Source organism: Thalassophryne amazonica, chromosome 14 (genome assembly GCF_902500255.1).
Source record: "Thalassophryne amazonica chromosome 14, fThaAma1.1, whole genome shotgun sequence".
NCBI classification, from domain to species: domain Eukaryota; kingdom Metazoa; phylum Chordata; class Actinopteri; order Batrachoidiformes; family Batrachoididae; genus Thalassophryne; species Thalassophryne amazonica.
In genome coordinates, this window is record NC_047116.1 from 16751728 (window position 1) to 16764468 (window position 12741).

The 12741-nt window shown below is 47.8% G+C and overlaps 1 protein-coding gene across 1 annotated transcript in view; it reads right to left on the reverse strand.

The window, feature by feature from the left end:
- phf11 (PHD finger protein 11) overlaps positions 1-12741 on the reverse strand; it is a 69448-nt gene that overhangs the window by 27721 nt on the left and 28986 nt on the right. Inside the window, exon 5 of the mRNA XM_034185891.1 lies at positions 489-574. Within this exon, the coding sequence (XP_034041782.1) occupies positions 489-574 (86 nt within the window). The remainder of the gene's footprint in view (positions 1-488; positions 575-12741) is intronic.

Sequence of the window (12741 nt, forward strand, 5' to 3'; positions counted from 1 at the left end):
GAGCATAAGGGGCCCCTATGCTGTGATTTAAACAGCATAGGGGAGCTTTTCTGTTTTGTTTTTTCTTTTTTAAAGGACATGTCGCATGTTATTTAACATACCAATGGACAAAGTGTTTCAAAGGGTTATAAATTTCAAAATTTTCTCGAGGGGATGCCCCCGGATCTTCCTACAATAGTCACAACTGCAACACTCGTCGTGTGGCTATGCCCCACTACGTTCGCGCCCTATGCTGTGAAAAAATTCTGGTGAGAACCCTGTTACTAGAAACCTAAAAAAGAAACCACAGTAAACTGATGGAATGGAGATGATCAGGTGGATGGAGATGGAGGAGGTGGCACTGCAGGGATGAGTTTATGCACTACATGAATAGCAAAGTGGAGCTGAGCACACCTCAAACGCACTTGCGCTATGCGCTTTAGATCATGTGAGATCATGTGTGTGAGTGTAACAGCTTTCTGTGATATGATCAGCTCTATCGGTCACACCTTAGGCGATCCAGCTTCACTGGCTCTTTCAGAAGAACCGACCTCTCTGAAGGAAGTGTCATGTCCATCTCCAGTATCATTACTTCCTGGTTATGACAAAGAAATGTATTTCCACACTGAAGTGATAAACCTACTTTTCAACATCTTATCTTGTGTCTGTCAATCAATCAATCAATTTTATTTATATAGCGCCAAATCACAACAAACAGTTGCCCCAAGGCGCTTTATATTGTAAGGCAAGGCCATACAATAATTACGTAAAAACCCCAACGGTCAAAACAACCCCCTGTGAGCAAGCACTTGGCGACAGTGGGAAGGAAAAACTCCCTTTTAACAGGAAGAAACCTCCAGCAGAACCAGGCTCAGGGAGGGACAGTCTTCTGCTGGGACTGGTTGGGGCTGAGGGAGAGAACCAGGAAAAAGACATGCTGTGGAGGGGAGCAGAGATCAATCACTAATGATTAAATGCAGAGTGGTGCATACAGAGCAAAAATAGAAAGAAACACTCAGTGCATCATGGGAACCCCCCAGCAGTCTAAGTGTTGTGAAAGTGTAGGTACACGGACCCACAACAGGGGGCGCAATGAACGGACAATGGAGAAAGGTAAAGAACAAGTTTTACTGTTGTGAGATGAGCACAACTAATACAACAATTAACAATTTGGAGGTGTAAGCCGAAATCTGCTGGTGTCGTGTGGGCAGGCCCGAAGGTAGGAGACGTCCGTCCTAGTCGAACCGGAACCACCCAGATCTCCTCTGCCACCGAAACCCAGAAGTACTGGAACCGCCAAGTCCCGAATTCCCAGGTGGCCACTGCCTTCGCTCGTCGGATCCGGTACTGCTGGCGGAAAAGAGCACAAACACACAGGTAGGGATGCGACCGCACCCAGTAGATGGAGAGGGGCGAAGCCGCCTCCACCTCTTGTTACACTGAAGCAGGAAAGGGGAGTACTTATCCAAACACTTGGTCTCCAATAGTCCGCTGTCCTGAAAGGTTTATCAAGTATCGTCAAAAACACAGAATATGCTGCAGAGGTGATTACCTTAAACTCAAGGCGATATCTCGGCACTGAGGTGGAGACGCTGTCCTGCTGATATACCTCCGTGCTGAGTGCAGTCAGCTGTGTCCAGTAATGGGTGACAGCTGTCACCCTGGCTGCTCTCGTCGGCGGCAGTGCCCTCTGGTGCCTGGAGCCCGCACTCCAGGCAGGGCGCCCTCTGGTGGTGGTGGGCCAGCAGTACCTCCTCTTCAGCGGCCCACACAACAGGACCCCCCCCCTCAACGGGCGCCTCCTGGCGCACGACCGGGCTTGTCCGGATGGCGTCGGTAGAAGTCGGCCAGGAGGGCCGGGTCCAGGATGAAGCCCTTCTTCACCCAGGAGCGTTCTTCGGGGCCGTACCCTTCCCAGTCCACCAGGTACTGAAAACCCCGGCCCATTCGACGGACATCGAGGAGCCGGCGCACGGTCCAAGCCGGTTCCCCGTCGATGATCCGGGCAGGAGGTGGTGCCGGACCCGGGGTGCAGAGGGGTGAGGTGTGATGGGGTTTTATCCGGGAGACGTGAAACACTGGGTGAATCCGCAGTGAGGCCGGAAGCTGAAGCCTCACTGCGGCGGGATTGATGACTTTGAGGACTTTGAAGGGACCGATGTATCGTTCTTGGAGCTTGGGGGAGTCCACTTGAAGGGGAATGTCCTTGGTGGACAACCACACTTCCTGCCCAGGACGATACGTGGGGGCCGGGGCCCGCCGCCGGTCTGCATGTTTCTTCGCCCTCGTCCGGGCCTTCAACAAAGCAGAGCGGGCAGCACGCCACACCTGACGGCACTTCCGTAGGTGGGCCTGGACCGAGGGCACACCGACCTCTCCCTCGACCACCGGAAACAAGGGGGGCTGATACCCCAAGCACACCTCAAACGGGGAGAGGCCGGTGGCTGATGACACTTGGCTGTTGTGGGCGTACTCGATCCAGGCCAGGTGGGTACTCCAGGCCGTCGGGTGCGCGGCTGTCACACAGCGTAGTGTCTGCTCCAATTCTTGGTTGGCCCGCTCTGCTTGCCCGTTGGTCTGGGGGTGGTACCCGGACGAAAGGCTGACCGAGGCCCCCAGTTCCCGGCAGAAGCTCCTCCAAACGTGTGAGGTAAACTGGGGGCCGCGATCGGAGACGATGTCTGATGGTATACCATGCAGACGGACGACGTGGTGGACCAGGAGGTCCGCTGTCTCCTGGGCCGTTGGGAGCTTCGGGAGGGCCACGAAGTGGGCCGCCTTGGAGAAACGGTCCACTATCGTGAAGACGACGGTGTTTCCCTGGGACGGCGGGAGACCCGTGACAAAGTCCAGGCCGATGTGGGACCAGGGGCGATGAGGCACGGGCAATGGCTGTAGCTGCCCTGAGGTCTTTCTGTGGTCGGCCTTGCCCCTGGCGCAGGTGGTACAGGCCTGGACGTAGTCCCGGACGTCGGCCTCCAGGGATGCCCACCAGAAGCGTTGCCGGACGACTGTCACGGTCCTTCGCACCCCAGGGTGACAGGAGAGCTTAGAACCGTGACAGAAGTCCAGGACTGCAGCCCTAGCTTCTGGTGGGACGTATAGTCTGTTCTTTGGTCCGTTTCCGGGGTCCGGGTCACGGGTCAGGGCCTCCCGGACGGTCTTCTCCATGTCCCAGGTGAGGGCGGCCACGATAGCGGACTCCGGGATGATGGGATCCGGGGGATCCGACGGTTCCGTTTTGACTTCGTCTTCGTGCACCCGGGACAATGCATCCGATCGTTGATTCTTGGTCCCGGGACGGTAGGTAATCCGGAAGTCAAAACGGCCAAAGAACAGTGACCAGCGGGCTTGCCTGGGGTTCAGCCGCTTGGCGGTCCTGATGTACTCCAGGTTCCGATGGTCAGTGAAAACCGTGAATGGCACGGCTGTTCCCTCCAACAGATGTCTCCACTCTTCGAGGGCCTCTTTCACAGCAAGGAGTTCCCGATTGCCGACGTCATAGTTCCGTTCAGCGGGGGTCAACCTGCGGGAAAAATAGGCACACGGGTGAAGGACCTTATCGGTCTTCCCGCTCTGGGAGAGCACCGCTCCTATCCCTAAGTCCGAGGCGTCCACTTCAACCACTAACTGGCGGCTAGGATCGGGCTGCACCAGAACTGGTGCAGACGAAAAGCGCCGTTTCAACTCCTTGAACGCGGCTTCGCACCGATCCGACCAGGTGAAGGGGACTTTTGGTGAGGTCAGGGCTGTCAGGGGGCTAACTACCTGACTGTAGCCCTTAATGAACCTCCTGTAGAAATTAGCAAAGCCGAGGAACTGTTGCAGCTTCCTACGGCTTGTGGGTTGGGGCCAATCTCTCACCGCCGCAACCTTGGCCGGATCAGGGGCGACGGAGTTAGAGGAGATGATAAACCCCAGGAAGGACAAAGAAGTGCGGTGGAATTCACACTTCTCGCCCTTCACAAACAGGCGGTTCTCCAACAACCGCTGCAGGACCTGACGGACATGCCGGACATGAGTCTCAGGATCCGGGGAAAAGATGAGTATATCGTCCAGATACACGAAGACGAACCGGTGCAGGAAGTCCCGCAAGACATCGTTTACCAACGCTTGGAAAGTCGCGGGAGCATTAGTGAGACCGAACGGCATGACCAGGTACTCAAAATGGCCCAACGGGGTGTTAAATGCCGTTTTCCATTCGTCTCCCTTCCGGATCCGAACCAAATGATACGCATTCCTAAGATCAAGCTTGGTGAAGATTTTGGCTCCATGCAAGGGGGTGAACACCGAATCCAACAAGGGCAACGGGTATCGATTGCGAACCGTGATTTCGTTCAACCCCCTGTAATCAATGCATGGACGAAGTCCGCCATCTTTTTTACCCACAAAAAAGAAACCAGCACCCATCGGAGAGGTGGAATTCCGGATCAACCCGGCAGCTAATGAGTCCCGGATGTAGGTCTCCATTGATTCACGCTCCGGCCGTGAGAGGTTGTACAGCCTACTGGACGGGAACTCACTGCCTGGAACCAAATCAATGGCACAATCATACGGGCGGTGGGGAGGAAGCGTGAGAGCCAGATCCTTGCTGAACACGTCAGCGAGGTCATGGTACTCCGCCGGCACCGCCTTCAGATTGGGCGGGACTCGGACCTCCTCCTTAGCTTGGGAGCCGGGAGGAACCGAGGAACCTAGACACTCCCGATGGCAGGTTTCGCTCCACTGAACCACTACCCCGGACGGCCAATCGATCCGGGGATTGTGTTTTAGCATCCAGGGAAAACCCAAAACCACACGGGAGGTGGCCTGAGTCACAAAGAACTCGATCACCTCCCGGTGGTTACCTGACACCACCAGAGTTACTGGAGGTGTCTTATGCGTGATTGGTGGGAGTAGGGAGCCATCTAGTGCCCGAACCTGCACAGGCGAGGTAAGAGCCACCAGAGGGAGCCCTATCTCCCTGGCCCATCTACTGTCTAGCAGATTTCCCTCAGAGCCCGTGTCCACCAGTGCTGGGGCCTTCAGGGTTGAATCCTCAAACAGGATCGTGACTGGGAGTCGTGTGGCAATGTGGGTGTGTCCCACGTGAATGTTTTGGCCCACCCCTGGCCCAGTCTCTAGGGGCGGGCGTTGGAGTTTAACCGCTCGGGGCAGTCGTTTGCCAGATGCTCAATCGAGCCACAAACAAAACAAGCTCCGTGGGCCCGCCTCCTTTGTGCTCCAGGTGCCCTAAATGTTGCCCTGCTCGTGTCCATAGGTTCGTCAGCAGGGGGAGCCGTAACGGAGCGCAGGAACAGAGGAGCGTGGGGAGGGCGGAGCTCGATCGGAACCGGAAGGGAGAGGGACGACGCGTGCCTGGCCACGCCCTTCGCCTCGTTCCCGACGGCGTTCTTCTAACCGGTTGTCGAGTCGTATGACCAGATCGATGAGCCCATCTAAGTCCCGCGGTTCGTCCTTCGCCACCAGGTGCTCTTTTAGGACCAGTGACAGTCCGTTTACAAAGGCGGCGCGGAGGGCAGTGCTATTCCAGCCGGATCTCGCCGCCGCGATGCGGAAGGCGACTGCATAGGCAGCTGCGCTCCGACGCCCCTGTCTCATTGACAGTAGCGCGGTTGAAGCGGACTCTCCTCTGTTGGGATGGTCGAACACCGTTCTGAGCTCCCGTACAAACCCATCGTATGTATGAAGGAGCCGTGAGTTCTGCTCCCAGAGCGCTGTAGCCCAAGCGCGTGCCTCCCCGCGAAGCAGATTTATTACATAAGCTACTTTGCTGGCATCAGTCGCGTACATCACGGGACGCTGTGCGAAGACAAGCGAACACTGCATCAGAAAATCCGCGCACATCTCCACACAGCCTCCGTACGGTTCTGGAGGGCTTATGTATGCTTCTGGGGACGGAGGAAGGGACCGTTGAACGACCAGTGGAACGTCACTTTCACGCGCAGGGTCCTCGGGAGGGAGAGCCGCAGCGGCGCCCGGAGGGCGCGCCTCCACTTGTGCGGCGAGAGCCTCCACCCTGCGGCTTAGGAGAACGTGCTGCTCGGTCATTAAATCGATCCGAGAGGTGAAAGCGGTGAGGATCCGCTGCAACTCACCGATTACCCCTCCCGAAGCCGCCGACGCGCCTTGTTCTTCCATTGGCCGTTCAACAGCCGGTTGACGCCCCTCGGGGTCCATGACGCTGGCCGAGATATCCTGTTGTGAAAGTGTAGGTACACGGACCCACAACAGGGGGCGCAATGAACGGACAATGGAGAAAGGTAAAGAACAAGTTTTACTGTTGTGAGATGAGCACAACTAATACAACAATTAACAATTTGGAGGTGTAAGCCGAAATCTGCTGGTGTCATGTGGGCAGGCCCGAAGGTAGGAGACGTCCGTCCTAGTCGAACCGGAACCACCCAGATCTCCTCTGCCACCGAAACCCAGAAGTACTGGAACCGCCAAGTCCCGAATTCCCAGGTGGCCACTGCCTTCGCTCGTCGGATCCGGTACTGCTGGCGGAAAAGAGCACAAACACACAGGTAGGGATGCGACCGCACCCAGTAGATGGAGAGGGGCGAAGCCGCCTCCACCTCTTGTTACACTGAAACAGGAAAGGGGAGTACTTATCCAAACACTTGGTCTCCAATAGTCCGCTGTCCTGAAAGGTTTATCAAGTATCGTCAAAAACACAGAATATGCTGCAGAGGTGATTACCTTAAACTCAAGGCGATATCTCGGCACTGAGGTGGAGACGCTGTCCTGCTGATATACCTCCGTGCTGAGTGCAGTCAGCTGTGTCCAGTAATGGGTGACAGCTGTCACCCTGGCTGCTCTCGTCGGCGGCAGCGCCCTCTGGTGCCTGGAGCCCGCACTCCAGGCAGGGCGCCCTCTGGTGGTGGTGGGCCAGCAGTACCTCCTCTTCAGCGGCCCACACAACACTAAGTCTATAGCAGCATAACTAAGGGATGGTTCAGGGTCACCTGATCCAGCCCTAACTATAAGCTTTAGCAAAAAGGAAAGTTTTAAGCCTAATCTTAAAAGTAGAGAGGGTGTCTGTCTCCCTGATCTGAATTGGGAGCTGGTTCCACAGGAGAGGAGCCTGAAAGCTGAAGGCTCTGCCACCCATTCTACTCTTACAAACCCTAGGAACTACAAGTAAGCCTGCAGTCTGAGAGCGAAGCGCTCTATTGGGGTGATATGGTACTATGAGGTCCCTAAGATAAGATGGGACCTGATTATTCAAAACCTTATAAGTAAGAAGAAGAATTTTAAATTCTATTCTAGAATTAACAGGAAGCCAATGAAGAGAGGCCAATATGGGTGAGATATGCTCTCTCCTTCTAGTCCCCGTTAGTACTCTAGCTGCAGCATTTTGAATTAAATGAAGGCTTTTCAGGGAACTTTTAGGACAACCTGATAATAATGAATTACAATAGTCCAGCCTAGAGGAAATAAATGCATGAATTAGTTTTTCAGCATCACTCTGAGACAAGCCCTTTCTAATTTTAGAGATATTGCGCAAATGCAATAAAGCAGTCCTACATATTTGTTTAATATGCGCATTGAATGACATATCCTGATCAAAAATGACTCCAAGATTTCTCACAGTATTACTAGAGGTCAGGGTAATGCCATCCAGAGTAAGGATCTGGTTAGACACCATGTTTCTAAGATTTGTGGGGCCAAGTACAATAACTTCAGTTTTATCTGAGTTTAAAAGCAGGAAATTAGAGGTCATCCATGTCTTTATGTCTGTAAGACAATCCTGCAGTTTATCTAATTGGTGTGTGTCCTCTGGCTTCATGGATAGATAAAGCTGGGTATCATCTGCGTAACAATGAAAATTTAAGCAATGCCGTCTAATAATACTGCCTAAGGGAAGCATGTATAAAGTGAATAAAATTGGTCCTAGCACAGAACCTTGTGGAACTCCATAATTAACCTTAGTCTGTGAAGAAGACTCCCCATTTACATGAACAAATTGTAATCTATTAGATAAATATGATTCAAACCACCACAGCGCAGTGCCTTTAATACCTATGGCATGCTCTAATCTCTGTAATAAAATTTTATGGTCAACAGTATCAAAAGCAGCACTGAGGTCTAACAGAACAAGCACAGAGATGAGTCCACTGTCTGAGGCCATAAGAAGATCATTTGTAACCTTCACTAATGCTGTTTCTGTACTATGATGAATTCTAAAACCTGACTGAAACTCTTCAAATAGACCATTCCTCTGCAGATGATCAGTTAGCTGGTTTACAACTACCCTTTCAAGAATTTTTGAGAGAAAAGGAAGGTTGGAGATTGGCCTATAATTAGCTAAGATAGCTGGGTCAAGTGATGGCTTTTTAAGTAATGGTTTAATTACTGCCACCTTAAAAGCCTGTGGTACATAGCCAACTAATAAAGATAGATTGATCATATTTAAGATCGAAGCATTAAATAATGGTAGGGCTTCCTTGAGCAGCCTGGTAGGAATGGGGTCTAATTGACATGTTGATGTTTGTGCTTTAAATGTCCCAGTGGTTCAGAACAGACTCCATGAGATCATGTGCTCTACCATCTCAGATGGCAAGAAAGGTTTGCATTTGATGCTGACTAGCAAATCATTAATTACTTTCTTCCAACATCCTCTCATTCTGAACCTTTTGGCTCGAAGAACACATTAAAGGTTTCATGTTCAGAATACAGCTGCACCAGTTGGCATAGACAAAAGAAGGACAGTCCCTAGAAAGACAAGCTCAGTGATTAGCAACATCTTCAACAAATAGGATATTTATTAAACAGTTCCTGAAAGGAAAGTTGATGTCAGATACTTTTGCTTTAATAGCATTAGATCAGCCTTTCTCAAACAGTATAGTGGATCACAGTTGATGCGTACGGCCCACTCTCCACAGATCAGCATGGAATTCATTTGCAATTAATTCATAGTTTAAATGAACCAGAAATTAATTTCAAAGTTTACAAAAGTGTGATTTTGTGCCATAGTGACTTTTTAAAAAACTTTTTGATAAGTGTTCATTTCATTGCAGTCACGGTAAAAAGCACTGCAAGTCTCTCTTTTAAAAAAAGGGGCGTCCATCGTGTCTTCTCTGTGCAGTCTTGTATTTACTGAACAGAGTGTCACGCTCGACGTGCGTACACAGTAGGGATTAGGGATGGGTATCTAAAGCCAGTTCCTGTTAAGAATCGATGAGAAATGATTTGATCCACTGACATCAATAGCGTTTTTGCTTAACGATTCCCAGTGGTGGACACAGTTCTGCTAATCCGCTAACCGCTAATTATTGAAGCTAACTTTTTTGTTAGCAGATTAGCTTTTCAGATAACTTCAAAAACCATCAGCGGACCAATTAGCTTCCAATAACTTTTAGGCTGCTAACACTTTTTTACATCATTTGTAACGGTGAAAAATGTTCATAAACCCTGTTGGCTCCAGTCTGCTATGTATTTTGCAGCAGTGAGGCAGCTAAGAGGAGCTGAGCTCAACTCTACCCCAGCAGAAGGGGACTGGCCGTAAGGCTGCCACACACACACAAAAAAAAACAAAACAAAAGTCATTACCCTTTACAGCATACAGCGTTCCAGCTGTGAGGCCGAAGTCAGACTTGACATTAATGTAGTTAAACTATCTGGATTAATTTGGTTTATAAATCAAAACCATAAGTCAAACCTGCTTTCCTTTTCAAGACGTCTGCCTCACGGCTGGACCACTGTATGCTGTCAAGGTACATGGCGCTTCTCTACAGCAGTGGGCAGGGCGCACAAAGACAGAAACGCAGACTCACTGGCTGTGTTTGGGTTTGTGATCGCCTATGATTCTATCGGAAGCATTGGCAGTGCTTAAACTTAAAATCGGCTTGTCAGTAGCTGAGAGTGTACCGGAGACAATACTGAAAGTTATCGGTTAGCGGTTAGCTGTAGCCTCCAATAATTTTTTAGTGGTTTATCGGTTAAGCGTTATAAAATATAACTTTTCAGTTAGCTGATTATTGGTTATCGAAGCTAACTTTTTGGTTAGCTGGTCCCACCACTGACGATTTCTTTATTGATTCTTCAGTTCACATTACGCCGGAGCGACCGTTTTTTTGAGGGTATTTATGGGGAAAATGATCACTTCTCTACACTGAATGAGTTGGGAGAGAGAAAAAAGTGAGCTTTTCAGGTCCTTGTGCAAATTATGGACTTCTTCATATGTGATATTTGTTCTTTCTCTACAATATTTGCTGACGTTAGTTAAGAGTTAGAATCAATATAGTTTCAGAGCTGTTGCTGCACTGTTATGGCCCATTCTTGATACTGGACACAAAAATGAGCTGCGCAAATGGTACAAATTCCTTTACTGCATGTCCAAGAGCACAAAGCTATTTAAGCAGTGGGAAATATTGGGAAAAAACAATGCACCTTCACATTAAATTTGCCAAGCTGCACTGGAACCTAGTGCATTGTTAGTTTACTGCTGGGGATCCAAATTTTGTGCAAAAACACACAACAATGTGGAATTAACAGTTAGAAGAGACATAACACTGGAAGCTGTGGCGGCAGGTATAATTAACACACACGACACCCAATGCTATGTGTGAAGATTTTTTTTTCCACCAACCAAGGCGCAGTTGTTTCAGCCTTTGAGATGGACCTCATATGAAAATTCCTGAAAGTAGCATGACCTGTAACATACACTTCTTATTGAAGTTAACTGGATTAAGTGTTCAGGCTCTTTTGAACAGTCTTTAAAGTTTTGTTACCTCCGCCAACGAAGTTGTAGAAGGTTATGTTTTCACCCCGTTTCTAAACAGCCCATAGCTTTTCATATATCGTTCTGAATTTTTTTTTACTGAAGATTCATATCCTGATAGGCAAGAACTGATTCAATTTTCAAGGTAATAGGTCAAAGGGCAAAGCCAGGAAAAATCCCTATCTTTAACATTGATGAATTTTCAGAAATTCATAACTCTGTCAAAAAGGATCAAAGTTCTTTCATATTTGGCAGCTTTATGTAGGATGGTATCCTTTATGGATGGACAAAGGTTGATGTGGATCTGATCCAGATTACAGATTTTGCGACCATTTAAATTTAACACTGAAAACCCTATTTAATGTATATTTACATTATATCAAATGTGCCCCAATCACGCTCATATTTGAATGTGAGGTACAGATTGACACTATCACCAGCCAAAGTTTGATCCAAATCTGATCCGGATTGCGGATTTTTGGGACATTTGAATTTAATATTGAAAACCCTATTTAATGAATATTTACATTATATCTTAATCAAATGTTCCTCAATCACTCTGATATTTGAATGTGAGGTGCAGATTGACACTCACTATCACCAGACAAAGTTTGATCCAAATCTGATCCGGATTGCGGATTTTTGGGACATTTGAATTTAATATTTAAAACCCTATTTAATGAATATTTACATTCTATCTTAATCAAATGTTCCTCAATCATGCTCATATTTGAAAGTGAGGTGCAGAGTGACACTCACTATCACCAGACAAAGTTTGATCCAAATCTGATCCGGATTGCGGATTTTTAGGACATTTGAATTTAATACTGAAAACCCTATTTAATGAATATTTACATTATATCTTAATCAAATGTTCCTCAATCACTCTGATATTTGAAACTGAGGTGCAGACTGGCACTCACTATCGCCCAACAAAGTTTGATCCAAATCTGATCCGGATTGTGGATTTTTGGGACATTTGAATTTATTATTGAAAAGCACATTTGGTGTACATTTTGCAGTATATCTTAATCAAACATGCCCAAATCACTCTAATATTTGAATGTGGGGTGCAGAATGGCACTCACTATCGCCTGACAAAATTTGATCCAAATCTGATCCGGATTGTGAATTTTTGGGACATTTGAATTTATTATTGAAAAGCACATTTGGTCTACATTTTGCATTATATCTCAATCAAAAGTACTTCAATCAGTCTCATTTGTGACAATGAGGTGCAAACTGTCACTCTCAATGAATAGACTAAGTTTGATCCGCATCTGATCTGTAATGTGGATTTAGTGGATATTTGATTTTAACATTGAAAAGCTCTTTTGATCTATATTTTATATTATATTTTAGCTTATGAAAAGCCACGTGTAACAGGACTTTCACCTTTAAAATGTTTTTCAAGGTAAAAAATTGTGAAATTGGAAACTAGTGTTGGTGAAGGTTTTCCTTCTATGTGCGCGGTGCTCTCGTTTTTCATTAATTATTGAATGCATGATTTTAAGTCAAACTAGCAAAAAACCCATGACTTGTATTGCAAAAAAAAAGTGTTTACTTGGATCTATGTGTAAAGTCTCAATTCACTTGAAAATATATCACATGATGGAAGCAACTTTAAAAACTGACGTATGGCAAAACTCAGGTGTGCACTTACCTTCTACTTGGACACCATGTACGGAGCAGTACAACCTGACGGTGAAGATACAAGGGAAATTTTTACAATGTCCTGAGTTTTCACCCAAAGCCATTTGTTGGTTTAACTGGAGAATTACTCTAACGCAGAATAGATTTTTGATAAACAGGCTTAGAGTAGAAATCATTTTAGTGGGGCGGCATAACAAAACAATTGTTCATTTTGTGATAAAAGCATGGAATTTGGGAGACATATTCTAAATTTACTGTTTCTTTTCAGATAAGGAGCCATCCAGGAGCTGACCTCTAATGAGCTACAGGGGTCAATAAAGAATTACACAGGGGTCAAAATTTAAAAAATACTCCAATTATGTTGAAACCTATACCACATTATT